The sequence below is a fragment of the Dioscorea cayenensis genome, chromosome 14 (genome assembly GCF_009730915.1).
Source record: "Dioscorea cayenensis subsp. rotundata cultivar TDr96_F1 chromosome 14, TDr96_F1_v2_PseudoChromosome.rev07_lg8_w22 25.fasta, whole genome shotgun sequence".
Lineage (NCBI taxonomy): Eukaryota > Viridiplantae > Streptophyta > Magnoliopsida > Dioscoreales > Dioscoreaceae > Dioscorea > Dioscorea cayenensis.
In genome coordinates this window covers 17,370,994-17,393,435 of record NC_052484.1, presented here as the reverse complement: position 1 = coordinate 17,393,435, position 22,442 = coordinate 17,370,994, and the positions used below count along the sequence as shown (strand labels likewise).

General features: G+C 34.4%; 1 protein-coding gene and 1 non-coding gene across 3 annotated transcripts; both read left to right on the top strand.

Annotated features, from left to right (window-relative positions):
- Positions 1–17,740: 17,740 nt before the first annotated feature.
- LOC120276302 (probable glucuronosyltransferase Os03g0107900) lies at positions 17,741–21,887 on the top strand. Of its 2 annotated transcripts, XM_039283022.1 has the most exons (8): positions 17,741–18,124; positions 18,502–18,648; positions 18,947–19,011; positions 19,149–19,218; positions 19,704–19,925; positions 21,058–21,201; positions 21,291–21,426; positions 21,507–21,887. In XM_039283022.1, the coding sequence occupies exons 1-8, from the start codon at positions 17,801–17,803 to the stop codon at positions 21,734–21,736; spliced, it is 1,338 nt and encodes a 445-aa protein (XP_039138956.1). In that variant the 5' UTR covers positions 17,741–17,800; the 3' UTR covers positions 21,737–21,887. The 2 variants fall into 2 exon arrangements, with proteins under 2 accessions (XP_039138956.1, XP_039138957.1); XM_039283023.1 differs by lacking the exons at positions 18,947–19,011; positions 19,149–19,218.
- Positions 21,888–22,041: 154 nt separating this feature from the next.
- On the top strand, positions 22,042–22,113 carry TRNAT-UGU. Its single transcript has one exon. It is a non-coding gene; the product is annotated as a tRNA-Thr (tRNA).
- The last annotated feature ends 329 nt before the right edge of the window (positions 22,114–22,442 follow it).

Below are 22,442 nucleotides of genomic sequence, written 5' to 3'. Positions count from 1 at the left end.
TTTTTATAATAAAATTATACACATAAATCTATATTATTGCATCAACAATATATTATTAGGTTAAATGTACTTTTTATGATGTTGTAATATAGAATACTATTCACTAGAATACATGTAATTTTGGAATTTTGTTTACTTTAATTCATATAGATGGCAAGCCACATGTTGCCATTATATACTATGCAATGTAATTAAAAGCTAATTAATAAAAATGGATATGTTTTAGGATTAATTTGCTCTGTTTATGTACCAAAGTGAATAAAAAATAACAAAAGTACATAAATTATATCAAAAAATTTTAAAATATAAATATCAGATTGAACAAAATGTTTAAATTACATTTGATCCTTTTAAAACTCAAATATTACAAAATACTTCAAATTCATACAAATATTCAATATGATTTAGTTTGGTGATTGTACAGAGAGGTTTTCTTGAGTTCCATATATATAATAATAAAATATTTTATTTATTTTAAAGATATTTTTTTATATTAAAAACTTCGTTTATAAAGAATTTTATATAATAGCGAAAAAAATATAAACGAGTAACTTCTAACTAATGTATAATTCGAAAAAAATTATATAAAATAATTAAAATCATAAACTCACAATTTAAATTAAGTTGTCAACTAAAGCATTGTAATCCTTTCTTTATATATATATATATATATATATATATATATCTATAATGTAATCCTTTCTTAGTAAATTAGTTTGATTAACAAATAAATTGACTCTACACAAACAAACATTGATTCGCTTACATATATAGACTTAGTAATTTCATCTTATTACGTTTGTAATATTTAAAATTTAATTTTAGCTTCCTCTATAATATATCAAAATTTATTATTATTTTAATAAAAAAAGTCATAATATAATTATAAAGTCAATAAGAATTAAGAACTATCTGAGAAAATTAAAAATATTGAATTCATTGTAATTCAATGAGATGCAAACATTCATTGTTATTTCAATCATATTTTTTGTATGAATATATTAACAATGCTCCAAGATCAAAGGCATTGTATGAGCATGGACTTCGGAAATCAACTAATAAAAAAAAATTAGGGTTCCAAGGGTTCTAAAGATAGGTTGAAGTTTTCAAAGATGTGGGTCCAAATGAATTTAAATTGAAGTGCATTTCATTAATTATGACATTTAGCCGCCAAGTCAAGTCTAAATCTACTTTTTTTTCTTTTCTTTTTTGTTTTTTTTAAGAAAAAGGTTTTTACCATACACGGAGAATGTGCTATATTAATTGCTACATATAAAATTGTCCTAAAAAGAATTATAAAATTATTTCTTATTTTCTTTAGTATTTTTACCATATTTATTTAAAATATAATAGTATAAAAGGCGAAACAAATATCAACATTTCTAGATAGCTATTTCCAACAATTACAAGTAAGATTGAGTTCATGTGTTTTGAAAACAAATTAGTTGTTAACATCATTTAGAAATTATTTTTATTGATCGATTTTAACAACTTTTAATAATATATATATGAGATCATAATAAATTAGGAAAGAGGATCAATTCGAATCAAATGCATTCAAGCACACAATCTATGACTTAGCCCATGCAAAGTGAAAGTCGAAATCATGGTTTCAAGCATTATTTGAAAAACTATTTAATTTACACTTTCAAAATGCCATACTGCAATAAAATACTTCAAAAACAAACATTGAATTTTTATATGATAGTTATTACAATGAAAGATAAAGATCAACTAATCACAAGAGGTCCCCTCTCAAGTCTCACCACAGAACTTATCAAAATATCTGAACTTTATTTCTATATAAAGCTATCAAAAATTTACCTTCCAAACTCGAATAATATCACTAAGCTTAGCACAAGTGAGTGGTATGGGTGTTGCATCATCTTGCTTATCATCCTCTAGTAGTCCTTCTTCCCAACAAGGACACTGTTCATCATCTGTGTCAAAACTAGAGAAGAACATATCATTGAAGGAGAAGAATCATCAACAGAAGAACAGCAGGCTCAATGAGGCAGCCATGACAGCACCTTCCTTTCCTTTCCATTCTAAACCAAGTTTACGATGATTTCAATATATATATATATATATATATATGTTTAATGTTTGCATTTATGTTGAACTACATCATATACAAGAAGATAGGGTTTTCAATGTATTGTTGTTGTTTTTATTTTTATAATGTTATTAGGGTATACCTTTTCATGCTAGTAGTCATAATTAACTCTTAGTGTTTGGTGGTGATTTGGAGAAAAAAATATAATATGAAGCTGATGATATTTTTATTTGCTTAATATTGACTAAAAAAACTATTTTAAGATAAACACTAACACACACATAGATATATATAATAATATGCTGAGTTATGTGAAATATACAATAAGTTAGGTTTTTTCCATGTATTTGTTATTTTATTTTTATGATGTATAATATTAAATAGGGTAATTTTCTCATGCTCAGTCATTATTAGTGTTTGGTCGTTATTTGGAGGAAAAATGTGATAGGAAAGTTCACAATATTTTTATTTTGTTACTATTGACTAGAAGAATTATTTTAACACAAACGCTATACATATATATATATATATATATATGTATGTATGTATGTATATATATAACAATTAATATGCTGAACTCCGTGATATATATACACAAGAAGTTAGGGTTTTTCAATGTATTTGCTATTTTTTTTAATGATGTATAATATTGACTAGGGTGAGCTTCTCATGCTTGTAGTCATTCTTAATGTTTGGTGGTCATTTGGAAGAAGAATGTTATATGAAGTTGATATTTTTATTTGGTTAATATTGACTAGAATAACTACTTTAAGACAAACACTACACACACACACACACACACACACACACACATATATATATATAACAATATGCTGAACTGTGTTGTATATATATACAAGATGCTAGGGTTTTTCAAGGTATTTGTTTTTTTATGATGTATAATATCAAGTTGTACCACCTCCATATTGGTTGTAGTCATTCTTCCTGCACTCATTACACAAAGAGACACGTATGGTGATTGGTCCTTGTATAATCATCTTGTTCTTCTTCTTTTAGCTCCATTGTTATCACCCTGTTCTTCTTTTATCTCCACAATTAATCATCTTTTTCTACCTTTTTTATTATTGGAAGTTTCCTTTTTTTTTCTTTTTTTCTTTTCTTTTTTTAATTAAACATGATCCTTAACTAATCTTAAAAAAAACACACACACACATGACCAAAAACATAGAACTAATCTTATGAATTAAATAAAACAAAAAAGGCTCCAACTAGTATATGAATTGAACAATCTATGAATATATCTAGCTAGCCAAACTCTGAGAAAACACATATCTAGAAAAACCAAATCAAAACTTACAATTGAACTCATGAATATATCCAGAAATCTATTAACTCAAAACTACGAAAACACATATCTAAGAAAAGGATACTCTTTCCTTAAATAAATCATGATTTCTGTGGGCCCCACATATTTTTTTAATTATTTTATTGATTGTGCATGGATGGCAGTTACGGAATTTTATTTATTTATCTTTTATTTAGGTTTCAAAACCCTAGCGGCCGCCTCATTGTTTCTCTCGTTATGGATCTTTGTTTGGATTAAGGAAGAAGGAGAGATCTAGTTTTTTTTTCCCTTTTCTCTTTTTCTTTTGATTTGGTGTGTGGTGCCGGCGGCGAGGACGGGGATAGGTTTCTCCGTCAAGGGTTTTGTCTCTTACGTTGTGAGGTTCTATCGAAAAAAATATCGTAGGATTTTGGGGGTTTTTGAGCGATCGACAAGTAAGTAAACCACATATAAATCTGTAAATATATGTATATGCAAATTCTGATTTTTTATAATGGTTTATATAATCAATGCAAATTCTGATTTTCGATAATGGTTTATATAATTATTTTGTTAATTTGGATTTTATTGTTTAGAAAATAAGCATTTCTATATTATTTTAGTTATTTTTATTATTTTTTTACTTTAGGAAAATACGGATTCATGGTGTGTGTATATATATATATATTTTGAATTAGTATATGTGTTTAATTAGTTTATTTGTTTAATTCATGATTAATTGAATTTATTTGAATTACTGGGAAATGATATTTTTGTTTTAGTGGGTTATTTCCATATTTAATATTTGTGTGTGGATTATTATGTTAGTTAATAATAGATTATTTGATATAATTGGAATACTTTTTGATAGAAAAATGGGATCATCGAATTTTCAAGATTTCCGCTTTTGACAATAGTTTTTGGACGTATCGATATTTTTTTGTATAGAAATTGTAGTCCCCAATTAACAATGCAATAATCCTGTCACTGGGGGTTAAACACTGACCGTGTCGACACTCTACTCGACATAGAAACTATAGTTTCGCACTGCCCGTCGGTGAAGAATAACGGCTTTTGATATTCCAGCTCGGGTCACTGAGGGTAAACCTATGAGTTCAAATCCGACTCGGGTCACCGAGTTTAAATAAATGAGTTATGATATTTTTGTTTTGGCATTAGTTGTTTGGGGGACATATATGCTTGTTATTTTTGGTAAAAGTAAATCAGTATGATTTATTTCCGATTTTTCTAAATTTCACTTTTGTTATTTATTCCGCTTTGTTACATTTTTGTATGTTTTTTTAGAAATTATTGAACATTTTTTGTGATCCCGATATTTTTTTAGTGGTTTGCTACTGGGCTCCAAGCTCATTAAGTTGTTTTCTTCCCTTTCGGATCGGGGAGTAGGGTTGAGTGGTGGAAAAACTTAGCAAGGATCGTTGGGTATTTCAGCAGTATAATTAGTTTGTAATAAGTACCATTTTTGTGTGGGCCTAAGTTTTGATTGAATTAGTTGTTTTGTTTTTGCAAACATTCAGTCTAATTCTTTATTCTGTTTGGATCAGGTTTTGAGGCTTTGTATGTCTACTTGGTTTCGGCTTTGTAGGTGTGCGGCCGTTTGTCAGTGCACTAGGCCTGGTGAGCCGGGTTCGGGGCATGACAATTTTAAACATGGAGGAGCTTGAAATCATGCATCAAAAGACAAGTAACACAAAAGCATTGAAACGAAAAATGAAAGAATCGAGAAGAGTGAGGAAGAGCATCAATGAGAGAGAAAATGAATGGCGATGGGAGAAAAAAAACAAAACAAAAACAAAAACAAAACAAAAATTGTGTCCAGGGCGGGGTTCAGGTCTGGAGCTAAAATTCGGGGCATAATATAAAATTTAAATATTATGTATGTATATAATATTAAAAAGTTAATTTTTTAAATAAATAAATAAATATTATTAAAATATAATATATTTAATAAATATATAAGGTAAAAAACAATAAATAGATAAAAATATACAGGATCCATTAATCTCCAGAACCTAAGTAATCCATGAGGCTGAAAAATCACCCCTCCAGAACCTAGGTAATCCATGAGGCTGAAAAATCACCTGCACAGATGGAGAGAAGGGGAATTTTTTCCTGGTACTTGAATTGAAGATGGGAATACATTTTTCGGTCAATCTCAGCCAGTTAACCTCCTAACCTGAGACATGATGGACTTATTTATTTATTTATTTATTTTTAAATAATAGACGATAAATGCCTTTTTTTATAAATATAAATAGTACCAAATAACACTGGAACCCGGATGTAAAGTATACGAAAATAATATAAAAATCCCGGATAAATAGTACGGAGAACAATACTGTTGACATGATGGATTTATATTTTTTGTTATGATATATTTAATTTACAAAGAAAAAAAAAAGGACTATAAGTTTACATATTAATTTACTTTAGAACATGAGACACTCCCGGATGATATATCACACGTGAAGGACTGCATTGCTTGCAAAATTCTATTATATATTCCTCATCAATATAAGCAGTTAAGCACTATTAATTTTCTTGTTTTTCTTCCAACACTATTTCACTTAAATTTTTTTTAGTTTCCTCTAATATTTAAAATTTAATCATATAAAATAAAAATGTTTCTAGCATTGATGATGGGTAGATATTATATTTAATTACATAATAAAATTAAATCGGTTTATCTTGAGAATAGATGAAATGGTACAATGACTTATTTATTTAGTTATCTCAATCACACTTGTTGTATGAGTGATACTAACATAGTTTCACATAAACTACATGTGGTTTATAACTAATATTCATGCACCGAAATATTTGCAAATAAAAATAGTGTTTGTAAACAAATAAACAATAATTTTATTAAGTGCATTTTTTTAACTAAAATTATCCATGTAAATATATCTTATTGTATTAAGAAAATATTTTTAGATTAAATATCCTTTTGGTGTTGTAATATAGTATATTGTTCACAAGAATTAATTTTGTTTGTTAATTTATATAGATAGCATTAATTGCATGATGTTGCCATTATGTGCTATACAATTAAAAGCTCATTAAATCTTTGAAAACAAATGGATGTGTTTTAGCTTTGCTCTATTAATTTATGTACTAAAGTTAGTAAAAAAACCAATAACACATAAATTTCATTAAATATTTTAAAATATAAATATTACAAGGAACAACATGTTAATATATAATTATTATTTTTTAATTTAATCCATTCAAAACACAGACATTACAAAATATTTAAAATTCATATAGATGTTCCATAATTAAACATAATAATAAAAATAAAAAAATACAAATGAAATTGTTGGGAATTTAAAGTTAAAAATAAAGAAGTTTATAATGCTTTATACAAAGGTAGCTTTGATATGATTACTTCATGCTAATATACAGGGTTCAACACTAATATAGACAAACTTAATTGATTTTTGTTCGCATAAAATTAATTGAATATATAAGTTCCACTTACTACATCCAATTAATAAATTATTAATAATAAAAATCTAGTGGGCCATGATGTTCTCAATAAAATCATCAACATACCAAAACAAAGAGAATTTGATAAACACTTCAATTAATTATTTTATTTTATTATTTTTAAATTTTGATTTATTGTGACTCCGATTCGAATTTATTTTTAGTTACCTCTAATATCTTAAGTTCTATGATATAAAATGAAATGACATTACATAATTATAAAATCAATAAAATTTATGCTAGAGAATAAAAAATATCAAATTCATTGTAATTCAGTAAGATGCACTTAATTAATATTATAGTGAGAAGAAATGATACAAAATGTATTTGTCATTCCAATCATATTCTTTGCATGAATATATTAACAATGGAATTTGTATTAACTATGCATTTCTTAAATTTACTTGTCACATGAACTATATTTTAAAAATGAAAAAAATCTTATAAACAGTGATGTTATATAGTATTTTCTTTTGATAAATTTATTGATTAAGAAAAGAATCAATATATGTCAAAATTAAATAATTAGAAAATATTCATTATAAAAACATCTTTTGTAGAAAAAAATAGAGGATTGATTATAAGGGCTATACATATATATGGTGGAAATTGCAAAAAAAAAAAAAAACCCTAAGTTTGCCATATTGTCAAAAAAACCCCCCTAATTTTGCAATCTCCAAAACCCCATTCCTTTTACACTCCATGATTTTGAAACCCCCCAAAGTATGTAACGGTGATTAATGGAGTGATATTTAAATTTTATGGATGAAAATGCCCTTGCACGGGAAGTCGTGGCTGCAGCCATTTCGGCGGTGTGAGAGGAAATTGGGTTGGGGGGGTTCTTAGGGTTACAACCATTTGAGCCGTTTGCTTGTCTTCTCTCAACTCGCGTCTCCAGCCATTTTTGCGGCACATCCTCTGTAAAATTCAACTTTTCCCTTTCCACTGGTGTCTCGAAGGAGAAGCCCCGCGCAAGTATTCGGCATTTCATCAGTTTGCAATCTAAGGTATTGATTATGGTTTATGTTAACTATTCTGTTACAAAGAAACATTTTTCGGTTTTGTTTTGTGATTTTGTTTTTATTGGAAGATATTGAAGCTTGCAGGGGGATTTATCGGCTGGGGTTTTGTTAGTTTGCAGGGAGATTTCTCGGCTAGGGTTTTGTTTTGATTTACATTTTCGTCTGTGTACACGATCGAAATAGTTTTTCGATTGTTGTGATTTGTGTAATGTTTATAATGTACGTTTCCCCTTTTAATTGATATGGTTGCAGTTGTACAAATGAGGTCTTCGTTAAAATAATGAGCTTTTACTGTTTAAGTTTTGTCGTCTCCGTTTAAATATTGGTATCCCTATTTGATAATATAGGTCTCTGTTTAACAAGTGATATCACTGTTTAAGAATTGAGAGTTTACCGTTTAATAACTTATATTTCTGCTTAACAATTTGTGAATACGGCTGGCTGAATGTGATGTTATTGTCGCAGGCTTGTGATTATGACGGTCAATCTAGTTAATGGGCGATGCTACTTGACCCCGGTAGTGGAGACCGTGGCTGAATTGAAAGTTCACATGATCCCTCGACACTGAGAGATCATCAGAAGGACACCGTTTGCAGCATTTACTGAGTTGGAAGCTGTATTCCAAGAGTGGGCCCTTCTTGATTCTCTGTTGCAAAAGTACGATAGCCGCACCAATAAATTCAGGATCGGGGAAAGCATGCTGACTTTCATGCCTGAAGATGTGGCCCTCGTTCTTAGTCTGCGTTACGATGGAGACGCAATCGTGTTTCAGAAGAAGAAAACACGCTCAGCTTTGAAAGAGAGGTATTTATCCAAAACCTACGAGAGACACAAAGACTCCATCAGGAGACCTCTTCAGCAACTCGTTGGACAGAGGGGAGAAGAAGAAAATTTTGCGAAACTACTGATGGTGTACCTCATGGGTACAATCCTCTTCCCAAATACTTCATGCTCGGTTCCTAACTGGATTGTTGATTATATCGATGATCTACCTGGCATGGAGCGATACGCATGGGCGCAGGCGACACATAAGTGGCTTATGGAGGACATTCCACAAGCAGCTGCTCGAGTGCAAGCTAGATGCGCGGGGAAGAAGATCAACATAGGGTATATTAAGGGTTGCATGGTCGCGCTTAACATATGGTTTTACTAGTTGACCGGAACCGAAAAGAAAGTCTTTCTCTACAAGATCCCAAGGATGTTGTGCTACGGTAAAAATACTTACAGGAAGCAAGCGATGATAGAAACCAGTTTGTCATCTCTCGAAGAAAAAGAGGTAATAAATCATGAACAATGTGTTTAACAATAGACTTTAATGTTTAAACATATTATTTACCGTTTAACTTTGTTCATTTATAGTTTAAAAAGTATTCTTCAATCTTTAAAACTTTTGTTCTCTATTTACGTTTATGCTATAATGTTTAAATATATAAGTTCAATGTTTAACTATAGTTTTTATTATTTAAACTGAATGATTTCGCTAAGATTGTTTGGTTTACACATGTTAGTTTCCTGAGCTGGTTCCGGCGAATGCTTATGAAGATATATTTATTCAGGCCAACCGTCAGTTGGATGCTATTGCTCCGGAACCACTTGCTCGAAGGCAAGATGAGAGGGCAACCTCTTCCGTGCGCGCTCGACGCCATTCTCCTACTTCCAGCCCAAAACGCGCATGCATTCCTCGACGCCGGAGAAGCCCTCCCTTAGCCCGCCCAATTGCAACACCCCACCGACGATGACATCGACAGTCACCCCCCCCGATCGTGGCAGTCCCCCGACCGTGGCAGCGCCCTCGACGACACTAGGCGAGGATGTCACTGCAACTCTTCTGCAGGCTTGCCAGATATTGATGACCGATTTCCCTCAGCTTGTCGCTCGGGTTGAGGCATTGGAAGGCCGATCACAATCGACTTCGCCGTCCCTCCGAACAAATGAAGCACCCGGGACAGACGCGACGTCGGAATTCGACGATGACGACATCATCGAGGAGGCCATTCAAAAATGGTCTCATTCGAAGAGGCTTACGAAAAAGAGGAAAATAATAATGCCTCCGTCTCCACCGTCGGCTGATGATGAAACAATAGCAGCACCATCGGCGGCTGATGGTGTTACCGTTGATGACATGGTCGTCACGATGGAGGAGATCGCAGATGATGTTGCCATTGCCGCGATTATAAGATCGATGACTCTGTTGTTAACGAAATCATGAACCCGGTGGAATGGGCGGCTGACAGTGCGGCATTAAAGATGGACACAATCCCTGAAGAACAAGAACCAACTAACATTGTGTCTCCTATTGATGTTGTTGCCGTGGCCACGGTTGAGAAGGTCGTTGACTCTATTGTCAACGAAATCATAGTCACGGTGGAACCAACGGCCGACAGTGTCGCATCGAAGGCAGACACAATCCCACAACAACAAGAAGCATATAAGGATATATCTCCACTTGATTGCTGTCGTCTTGCCCGCATCGAAGGAAGATGATGCTGGTGCTAAACACTGAGAATCGTCAACAACAGTGCCGTATGATAATCCCAAAATAGCTGTTGACGAGGGTGAAGGGGATGCCGCCGAAATGGGGACGAGAAAGAAGATCAATGCAAATCAAAAATTAGAAAAAGTTCGGAAAAGTCTTTATTCCGAAGAAGAAAAAATACGTTGGTCAATCGCGCCTCAACAAGTACGAACAGGAGTTGATAAGGATCTTCCTCAACTGCCCTATGAACAATAAGTTTGAAGTTTTTATGGTATTGTTTAAACTATTATATGTTCCCTTTTAAGTTATATAGTTAACGTTTAAATATCCCACATAGCATTTAAACCATTACATGTTACCCTTTAAGTTATATATTTAACGTTTAAATATTCCAGATAGAATTTAAACTATTATATGTTACCATTTAATTTATATAGTTAACGTTTAAATATTTCACATAGAATTTAAACAGTTGATTTATCAGTTAAATATTTACAATATTGTTTACGTATCTCTGTTACCGTTTAACCGCAGCACTGTCGTGTGGAAGAATGACTCTGTCAGCACCACACGGTCGAGGTTATTCGATCTGCTTGAGGGGAAGGAGATGGTCGCAGACGATGTGATGGATTCTTTCATATGTATAATCCAAAATTCGCTGAGCATAATGCCATATCGTTATAAGAAGCGCGCCTCCATCATACGACCACTGGCGCTGTTTATGTCAATGCAGGGCGACGCACATGATACCACTATGGCTATGATCGGAGATGCCGCGCGCAATTTGCATGATGTTGAAATTGTCATCCTCCCGATAATTATGAATGCCCACTTCTATGTCATCGTCCTTGACAATGACAAACAAGAATATAGGCATTATTCTTCATGCCAAAACAAGGAATATGATAAAGACGCGCTAGAAATGGTAAGTGCTTAAATAATTTGTATTTGAGTAATAGTGTTTAGTAAATAACCGGTATTCTAATATGAATTTGTATACCTCCACAGCGGAACCTATTCGACCTTTGTATCGACATGGAGTTCGGCGAGTCGGTGACCGCAAAGTACCCACTTGTTCACGATACTGAAACCCCACGACAAAAATAAGGAAGTGTCGACTGCGCCGTCTATGTGATACGGTTTATCGAGCAGTTACTCGCCGATGAGAAACTACGGCTACGGCAGACGGACGTCCCTTATCTGTAATTAAAGTATGTTTCCCGCATACTTAAAGAAAGAAGGGCAACCGACATCACTGCCAAAGGGGAGTGTTCGAAAGCGGGTTTATAGAATACGTTGTCTTAGTTTCAAATGTAAACCAGTTTAAATTCAATTCATTGTTTTCGAAGAACATGACAAATTTTGTCAATGTGAATTTACATGTATCTATATTTATATACATGACTCTTTTTTTAACCTTCCAGTATCATTGTTTGACTTGCACTTTCATTGTTTAATTTTAAGTTTCATTGTTTAACTGTCAATGTCATTGTTTAAATATCCATGTTACAGTTTAAGACGAACTAGTCACTTGTGAAAATAACTATTTACCGTTTAAAATAACAATGCCTCTATTTAAATACATGTGTTAACTGTAAGAACAAGGTTTTCTCTGTTTAAAAATGAAAAGTTGGCACATAATTAAGTTTGTTTCTTTTTAAAAATCAGTTGTTTTACAATGGCTAGTCGGCGACAATTTCATTGCAAGATCTGCGAGTGTGACCGGAACCGTGGCAGCGGCTGTAACGTAACTTGCGGACCTCAAAGGCTTGTGACTCGATCCTCTTTTGTCTAGGACGCCAGGTTGCCTTCTCGTCATAGGCGGTCGCAGACGCAGTTCACGATTTCCATCCATAGGCTTGTCATCGTCGGGTATGGGGAATATAGCTTCCTTATACGCCAATTTGTAATTGTCGACGGTGAAGTAGCCACTAATAAATCAATGAATATTGGTGTCTGTCTGTATTATTGCAGCGCAAGCGTGTTTGCACGAGATACCATGAACTTGCCACCTGCGACATGAGCATGTTCTAATGGCAAGATCTACAGAGTAATTGCACTGGTCAATTACTTCATAACGATCATCAACACAACGACCAACACGAAGATTTTGACTATCCTCAACAAGTATCTCCACCTTCGAATGTATGTTCGGGTACAAGTAGGTCTCCCATTTGTTCGCTTGCTCATGGCAGTTGCATAACATGCGCATCAACTTGAACATGTACAGCGTACAACAAAAATCTCAGACAAGGTTAAGCAAAGACATTGATAGTTAAACATAAACACACTTTATTAAACAATATTATCATAAATTAAACAATGATGTAGATGGTTAAACACAGAAAAAGATATTTGAATATTTATAAACTATTTTAAAGGATAATACGAATTCTTAGGTGAAAATGAACATTCGAATACTTTATGGAGTCGACTATCTTCGTTACCGGCAAATGCCGAGCTTCTTTGATCCAAGCATTGAATGACTCCGCGACATTTGAACACATCTCACTCCAATGTTCGCCTCTGAACAGATAATTCGACCAATGTGCCATATCTGATTTATTAATCAATCAGTGATGGGCTTCGGATGATGTGGCCTGTAGTTCATTCACGGTATCATCGAAATCTTTAGCCGTGGATTCCCACGTAATACGAAAGTATATAGACCAGCACTCCTCTCTCAATGCCTTCCCTAGTCTGATGTGACTTTCATGAAATTGGCCTCTAAGTGTCGAAGACAATATGCATGTGGGGAAGAAGGGAAAACTCTCGCAATAGCGTTCACAAGGCCCTTGGACCTGTCCGAGACGAATGTAATTATCTCATGATAATCTCCTTCCTCGTATAAAGCATCACCTAACTTGGATATGAACCAAGTCCAATTGGCATTGGTTTCGTTGTCGACAATAACGAAGGTGACGTGGAAGAAACTATTATTTCCATCTTTGCCTGTAGCACCCAGTAGAGTACCCTGATACTTTCCAAGTAGGTGGGTACCATCGACAAACAGCAGCGGCCTGCAAGCCTTCTTCAATCCGACAATACACGCTCTGAAAAAAAAAAGAATGCACGTTTAAACTGCTCACCGTCTCTTTCCACAATCGCAATACTGTCGGGGTTTGTCTCAACCACCTTATCCATGTACCAAAGCAACAAATCGTAGCTGGAGATGTTGCTGCCGTCGAGAACCACCCATGCATGCTCTTTCCCAACCAAGCCTGCTTGTATGGAATGTTGACACCATGTTCCCGCAACATGTCCTTCTGAATGTCGATGGCTTTGTACAAGGGCCGGTCTTTGAGTTCTGAATCACCCATGCGCTTACCCATTTTTTGGATGCTTTCGGGTGTGAGGCTGATCCCACTCCACCACCACAAGTGTGTGACGTGTTGATTGTCTTTATTCTGAAAGTGTTTTTATTATATTCTTTTGATGCATGAAGGCTCCATTCACAACCAACGGCAGAGCATTCCACAGTCACCCGGTGTTTCTCGTTCTTTATGAATTTGAAGTTAAAATTCTGTTTGATTGCAAATTTTGAAGTGCGTCTCTGAAATGTTCAACGCTTTCAAAACATTGTCCGATATCCAACGACAACACTTCAGAATGATCTGACGAGAAAGGAAAGCATCCCACACCGTCAGGTTCACCATGGGGTTGACCGGGAGCGCTCGCAGAATCCGAATTCCTGCCAACACTTCAGTTTAAATGAAACCATCCATAAGTTAAACAGAGACATAATGTGCTTAAGTGATAAAATCATAATTTAAACTTTAAGTCAAATAGTTACACGATGAATATAAAATTTAAATACAAACAGAAAATATGTAAACAGAGTCTATCAAAGTTAAACCGTAATGAACTTATACAACTAGATAAACATAAAAGAGAATTATCTTACAACGAGAAAAACTTGTTTTCAGGAGGATTCGACAATGCCACATCGTCTTTCTCCACAACAAGATCGACTACAGAGCATTTGAAGATCGAGTGAACGTGACACATCCGCTGGAAGTCGACATCGTTTTCTATTGGACAAGCCATTTATACGCGTCGGGTGTGATAAACTTCACCCTCACACTGGAAACATCGAGACCCCATCACTCACATATCTCAGCTAACACCGACTCCCAAGAAGTCAGCGCCGTGAGCATTAGCACTCTTCCCTCCCCGTTGTATATAGCAATACCACAAAAACTATCCATAATATAACTACTGAACTCAAATCGAACAAACCAAATGAGAAGAAGAAGAAGTAGATGATGTAAAGAGCTTTCTAAAATGTGTTTCACAAAAAAAGTACACAACTGTATGCATAAAGTCAGACATGATGTGATTGGGCGGTATTTTTCCCACCATTTTAAAGGGTAAAAAAGGTATTTCATTACATGGACCCACTTGAAGTGACCAACAAGGGTTAATCCCTAGAGATAATTATTACTAGCTCCTTGGCTCGTAGTTCTTCTTCGTTTTCCACCATTGTCGTTTTCCACTATTATCTCGAAGTTTTTCTTCGCTTGTAAGGAAGATACTGCAGTGTGAAGTCCTTGCAAGCGACGGGTCGACTGCAAGCGAGAAGCGGCGAGAAGTAAGCAAGGGACAATAGAAGCCAACCTGTCATCGCTCGAAGGAAAGTACTCCACTTATCATGACTCTCTCTATGTTTAAATATCAATCTTTAATATTTAACAAATATGATTCAGTGTTTAACATATTGGTTCACTATTTAAAACCTTTTTATATAGTTTAAACAAATATGTAAACCGTTTAAATATTATCATTTGACTGTTTAACAATATTTGTTATTGTTTAAATTGAATGTTGTTACTGACATTGTGTTCAGTTACAGAACACTTGAGCAGCTTGCTTGTTCACTGTTTAAATTGAATGCTGTTACTAACATTATGTCGTTTAAACCAATATGTAAATCGTTTAAATATTTTGATTTAATTGTTTTAAAATATATGTGATTGTTTAAATTGAATGCTTTCTGCGACATCGTGTTGAAGATGGATATTTTTCCAAAACATCGTGTTACAGACATTCCATCAATCCTCTTGGGTACCTTATGGGTCTCTGTTTAAACGTTAACCTTTTTATGTTTAAACAATTATATATATATTCTTTAAACTATCGGTTCACTATTTAAATAATTTGTATATCGTTTAAACATATTTATTTTTTTGTTTAAACCATTGTCACAATTTAAACATATTTATTTTTTGTTTAAACACCGTTGTCACTGTTTAAATAGTAAGATGATTTTGTTTAACATTTTGTTTGTTTACAATGCCCTTTTTTGTTTTTAAAAATGTTTAAATATCAAAAGTTGACACTCAAATAAGTTTGTTTCATTTAAAATATTTAAACATTTACAATGGTCTCTGATTAAATATCAAAAGTTCACACTCAGATACGTTTGTTTCATTTCAAATAAAATATTTACAACATTTACAATGTCTTCACGGATATCGGACACTTGTGAGTCGATCCTAGTTCGTCTATTAAGATTTTGGCTTTCCTCAACAAGTATCTCTACTTTCGAATGCTCACGGCGGTTGTATAACATGAGCATCAACTTGAACCTGTACAACGTAGAACACGAACAGTTAAAAAAGACACTTAAACAATTTAAATATAATCGATGTGTCATGGTCATCCTCCTCTAGAGAATCCTCCGCAATCAAGCAATAAGTGAAAAGATAGTTAAACTTTTTTTCTTGACCAAGTCGAAACGCCCGTCCTCCTCCGCTGGAGAATCCACGCATTAAGGCAATTACGCGGGCATTTCGACCTGGTGAAGAATAGATAGTTTAACTTGTGGTCTGAATGAAGCGAAGATCCTATGAGTTAAACACAGACAATAATATTTGTACACTAAGGAAAATTTTTTAAACGATGAGAACAATTCTCAAGTTATAAATATCAATTTAGTTTTAAAGTATGTGTCATTGTTACCCTCTTCGGAGAATCCTTCGCAATTAAGCAATGCGTGACAACTTTCTTGTCCTGATCAAGTCAAAATGCCCGCTTAATTGCTTGCCCGTCATCCTCCGCATTCAGGCAATTAGGCGAGCTTTCTGACTTGAATATGAAAAGAAAGTTTAACTTGTTGCGTGGTTGATTCTCCAGAAGAAAATGATCATGACACATTCTTTACACGAATATCCTGGACACATGAAGATGAAACTCATACGAGAAGAAGCAGAGGACGAGGAGGAGGCGGTGTCCAGGGGAAGTGGTCTTCCTTCTCATTTATGGTGTGAAGTCCGTAAGCCGGTTGACGCTTTAGATCAGAGAAAAAAAAAGAAACACACGGGGGACCGAGCTTTTCTCATTAACGAGAAAGAGAAAGGGGTCTTCCGATATATATGTCAAATTTTAGAAAATTTAATGCATTAATTCTTGTGCATGGGGCCATTGGCCACCTGCCAACACTTCAGTTTAAACGGAAAAGATAAATATTTTAAGGAGAGACATAAAATGTTGAAATGATACATTACAATGTTAAACGGTAATGCAAATAGTTAAATACTGACAAATAAATTAAACGAAGAAGACAATTGTTAAATATAAAAATAATGTATTTAAACAGAGACATGCGACGTTAAACGGTAATCAACTTATACAACTAGATAAACATAAAAGAGAAAAATCTTGTAACGAGAAAAACTCGTTTTTAGTAGGATTCGACAATGGCACAGCGTCTGTCTCGACAAGATCGACAATGGCACATCCGCTGGAAGTCAACCTCGTTTTCTATTGGACAAACCATTTTATATGCATCGGGTGTGATAAACTTCACCTTGACACAGGGAACATCAAGACATAATCGCTCACGTATCTCAGCTAAACTAACACCAATTCGCAATAAGTCAACGCCATGAACAATAGCCCTCGAATCGAAGAAATTCTCACCTTATCAAGAAAACCGACAGAATTCAAATATAACAAACCAAAATGAGGAGAATAAGAAAAAGAAGAAGAAGATGTGATGAGCCTTCTAAACTTTGTTTGACAAAAGGCAACAAAAAATGCAAAATTGTATGTATACAGGTTGGACATGATGTGAGTGGCCGTTTTTTCCCGTCATTTTCAAAGGCAAAAATGGAATTTTATAACATGGTCGCATTTCAAGTGAACGGTAGGGGTAAAAGGGAAGTTGAACTATAACTGGAAGGGTTGTCTGGGGTTTGCCAAAATTGGAGGGGTTGTTTGAGAATTTTTGAAATTCACGAGGAGTAAATAGTAATTTTCTCATATATATATATATATATATATATATGATTGAATAGAGGTTTTGAGTAATATAAAAAATTTGAGGTAGTGTAATGAAAAGAGATAATTTAAAACGTTTTAGGAGGTTTAATTCATAAAAGTACCAGCACCTCCATCAGCGAGAAGAGAACTAGAGAGCTCGAGGTGGAGATCTCTCTCTTCTCTCTCGGATGGTGACGCCAAGCCGAGCCCGTGCTCCACCATGCACGCGAGCGCACCAGATCGGAGCCCTAGCCCTTGCTTCCATTGTCTTCTTCTTCGCCCGCTCTCTCGACCGCCCTGCTACCTGCGTATACTCGCCGTCGCCCCCTACCACTTCGCTCTTTGACCATGCCGGGACGTTGAGGTGGCCAGAGCGTGGATATGGGTCTGTGCTGTCTCTCAAGATCTATGTCTACGATGAGCGCGAGATCGATGGGCTTAGAGCGCTGTTGCGTGGTAGGGATGGCCGGATCTCCGCCGAGTCCTGCTTCAAGGGCCAATGGGGCACCCAGGTTTGCATCGCAATTATTTTATCTTTTATTGATTCTTTTCATTTGGGCGAATTCTCATTGTCATGAACTCGTAGAAATGGATGTTTTTTTTTAATCTCCCAGGATTCAATTTCTGTGATATCTAGGGATCTTTAACCTGAAAATTAGGGTTTTGTGTCAATATAAATGTTTTTTTATGTAATTTAATTCAAGTTAATTTCTTTATTCTCACAGGTTTTCTCTTCGCTCAATTCTTTCATGTGGAAAATGTTACAGTGATGAGTTAATAAAAATGAATGCTTTCGTTACCAGTTCTAATGTCCTGGATTTTTGTGGGTTATTGAACCTAAAAATTAGCGTTTGACATGTAATCTAAGTTAATTGTGTTCTTTATTCAGGTTAAAATTCACCAGTTAATGCTCAAATCAAAGTTCCGGACATTGAAGAAAGAGGAAGCTGATTTATTCTTTGTTCCATCTTATGTAAAATGTGTGCGAATGAATGGTGGCTTGAATGATAAGGAGATTAACCAGACTTATGTTAAGGTATAAACTATATGCCATTTTCTTCAGCCTTTTTGTTTGCCTTGTTTTCTGTTTTCAATTTTGCTAAATGAGCAGATGGCTGTATTGAAAATGTATGTCTACCATTTTTATTGACTTTGAAGGATTTCATGTTAGTGATTATACCTTTGCTGGAACACTTGCATTGAAAAAACCTCATGATTCTTTATGCAGGTGCATTTTGTATCTTGAATGCTTGTTTGTTTTTGTGAATTCTTGGGTATGGCCTTGTATTGTTGAGATATTTTCATCTTACCAGTTTCTTTTTCTTCGAGTGTAGGTCCTAAGTCAAATGCCATACTTTCGTTTATCTGGTGGTCGTGACCATATTTTTGTCTTTCCTAGGTACATTCATTCTTCTTTAATGGGCATTTCTTTTAAGCATATTGGTTTCTTATTGTTGATCACAGTTCTTTGGACCTTCTGATTGCCCTTTATTAGTCACTTTGAGTGTACTTAGACACACTATGCGATGATTGCAGTGGTGCTGGTGCTCATTTGTTTCGATCTTGGGCAACTTTTTTGAATCGATCAATCATTCTTACGCCTGAGGTACTATGCACTGCATCTGTATAATTTTGCATGGTTGCATCAGTAAAAATGACTGGTTGATAATCTTGAGATACAATTTTCTGAGTGACTCAAATTGGACTTTGCTCACTTCTGAAGTTTTAGTTTCATTCTCTGCATGACCTAGTTTCATATGTGCTCTTGACTTTTGTGATGAATGTTAATTTCATATGAGAGCTTCCCTGACTGAAGGGTTAGCATTTCAAACTTGCATGTGTAGGCTATATTTCCTTGCAGGTAGGGATTGGCTGGGTTATGTTGATTAATTTGAAAAAAAAAAAAATCAACTGGTTATTTTAACTAGTTGTTGTTCTCCTATGAGGCCAATTTAGTTCTTTAATCCCTAGGTTGTGAATTTTTATGTTCTAGAATTTTGAGACTGCTTTCTGTTCATATTTGTCCAATTTTTAAGAGTAGTTATAGCTTGTTATCTTGTAGAGTTAGCTAAGAAACTTGTTTTTTTACAGGGGGACCGAACAGATAAGCGAGACACTAGTGCTTTTAATACATGGAAAGACATTATCATCCCTGGGAATGTTGATGATGGAATGACTAATTTCATGGGTTCATCTATTGTCCAACCAATTCCTTTGTCAAAGAGGAAATATTTGGCAAACTTTCTTGGTCGTGCACAAGGAAAGGTTGGTCGTCTCCAACTTGCAGAACTTGCAAAACAATATCCTAATAAGGTTAGTTTTCAAGAGCTCTGCTGATGTCTGACTGAATAGTTACTGTTTTCCAATGATGAGCTTTACTTTTATGCCTGAGAGATCTCAAGAACCCAACTTTATTTGAAACTTTTAGTTTATGAGTTTGCTAATTAGATTATAAATATGATGATTCTGTTTGGTATTGCCGAGGGGATTGTAGGAAATGATTTCTTGTGGATAAATATCAAGGTCTATAGAATTGATTTAAAGACTTAAGAAAACTCACATTTAGAAATATCAGAAAGCCAAACTGTTGGTTGAATATGTTGGTGGAATCGCTAAATGGAAGTTTTTATATGTTGGAAGGATATAAGCGGAAGCGATACCATCAACAAGGAAAAATTAGCTGCAAGTGACAGTCTTGGAGGAAAGTCCCTCACACTCGCAAAAGTCATTGTAAATCTGAATACCTTTTTAGGTCAAGTGAAATGAGAGTCCCACTCGTAGCTTGACAGTCTTGAGGAACCCTCGTTAATTCTAAAACATTGAATCTGAATAATTTTTTAGGTCATGAAATGAGAGTCCCACTTGTAGCCTTATCTTCCTTTTCTATAAATGTGCGAATATGGAGTACTTTATTGCCGGCTCGCATAAAAGTAGATGGACATTAAGGAAAAACTTTATTTTTCAAATAAAAAGAGGCTTCATTATGAAACATTCCTGATAAGAAGGATCTGGCAATGCATTACTCCGATATGCTACACAAACTATACATATCTAACCGCAAGCAAGCAGAACAAACTGGTAGGACTGGATGCCCATCTCTTCATATTGGAACAGAGTTATGACTGTCATGTGTGTGAAGTTTTTCCTCATGGTTAAATTTGTGAAGAAGCAAGGGGTAGCTAACTAATTGGGGAATGTGAAAAGCATGCATTGTGGAAAGTTCATGATAAAACATCAACAAAAAAAAAAAAATTCCTTTTTGTTGATAATATCCCAATATGTTGTCTGTCTCATCACCATGGAAAAAGAGAAAAAAAACTGAGATAGGAAGAAGTTTTGTGCATAATTCACTTTTTAGACAGGTATGTATTGTTCCAACTTCATTCTTTTTATTTTAATTTACTATCATCCAGAGGGCGTGCATGCATATTCATTTTGTGAACAGTTGGAATCTCCAGAATTAAAGCTCACTGGCCCTGACAAATTGGGAAGGACAGAATACTTCAATCATTTGAGGAATGCCAAATTCTGCGTAGCTCCTCGTGGCGAGTCATCATGGACGCTTCGCTTTTATGAATCTTTCTTTGTGGTCTCTCCCTTCCTCTTTCCGTGTTTGATTGTTTGATTCAAAATGTCATTGATCTACTGTCAAAATCTAATTTAGTGATCTTGAAACAGGAATGTGTTCCTGTGATTTTATCAGACAAAGTAGAACTTCCTTTCCAGAATGTGATTGACTACACACAGTTCTCTATCAAGTGGCCATCGACCAAGATAGGACCTGAACTCCTCGACTACCTTCAATCCATACCAGGTGATCTTATTATCCTCTCAATTCCCATCATAATGTCCATTCTCCTTGTGCTTTCTAACACTGAGATATCATTTGATCAGACGAAGTAATCCACGAGATGCTAGCTCATGGACGTCTAGTGAGGTGTCTCTTCGTTTATGCTCCTGAAACTGGACCATGTTCAGCTATGCTAGGTATAATGTGGGAGCTACAAAGGAAAGTGCGGCGATTCCACCAGTCTGCTGAAACATTCTGGCTGCACAATGGATCGATTGTAAATAGAGACTTGGTTGAGTTCCATAATTGGAGAACTCCGGTTCCTTTGCCTTAATGAATTAAAACTCGTTTTGGGGTTGCTATTCTTTTTAAATACTAGATCATAGTTTACAACCCAGAACACATCATTTTGTTGTTATTTGCTCAGAGCACGTGTACTGAGCTTGAAACTTTCAATACATTGAGCTGTAAATTGGTGTACTGAATTTTGGTTTTGGATTCATTTGGAACATTTTGCCATTTGTCTGGAGTTGATGAATGATGATTTTGACTGACCGAAAACACCGAAGAAAAAGGGAAAGCGTCTAACCTAACAAATTTAGCTATTTTTATTGTTTCTTGTGAGGTCTTGGTTGGTAAGCCCCTATAGCTCAGTGGTAGAGCGTCAGTCTTGTAAACTGAAGGTCTGTAGTTCGATCCTGCATGGGGGCATTTTTGTTAATCAGATTTTTATTTTTCTCATTTAAAGAAAAATCACAAACATCATTAGTCCTCGTACTTATTCTTTATTTTTATATATCTAATTTCTTTTTGGTTATTACTTACTAGGGGTCGAACAAGGTAAACAGCAAATGCAACAACATGGCCCATTTTTTTAATTAAAAAATCCTAAAAAAATTAAAAAAATTAAAAAAATTCAAAATAATAAATAAGCAAATTTTAGAAGGGCTTCAAAAAAAAAAAAAGCATTTAAAACTAAAACTATAAAGTTAATTTTTTAATAAACTTAGTTTAGAACATATCCGTTATTCATTTATGTA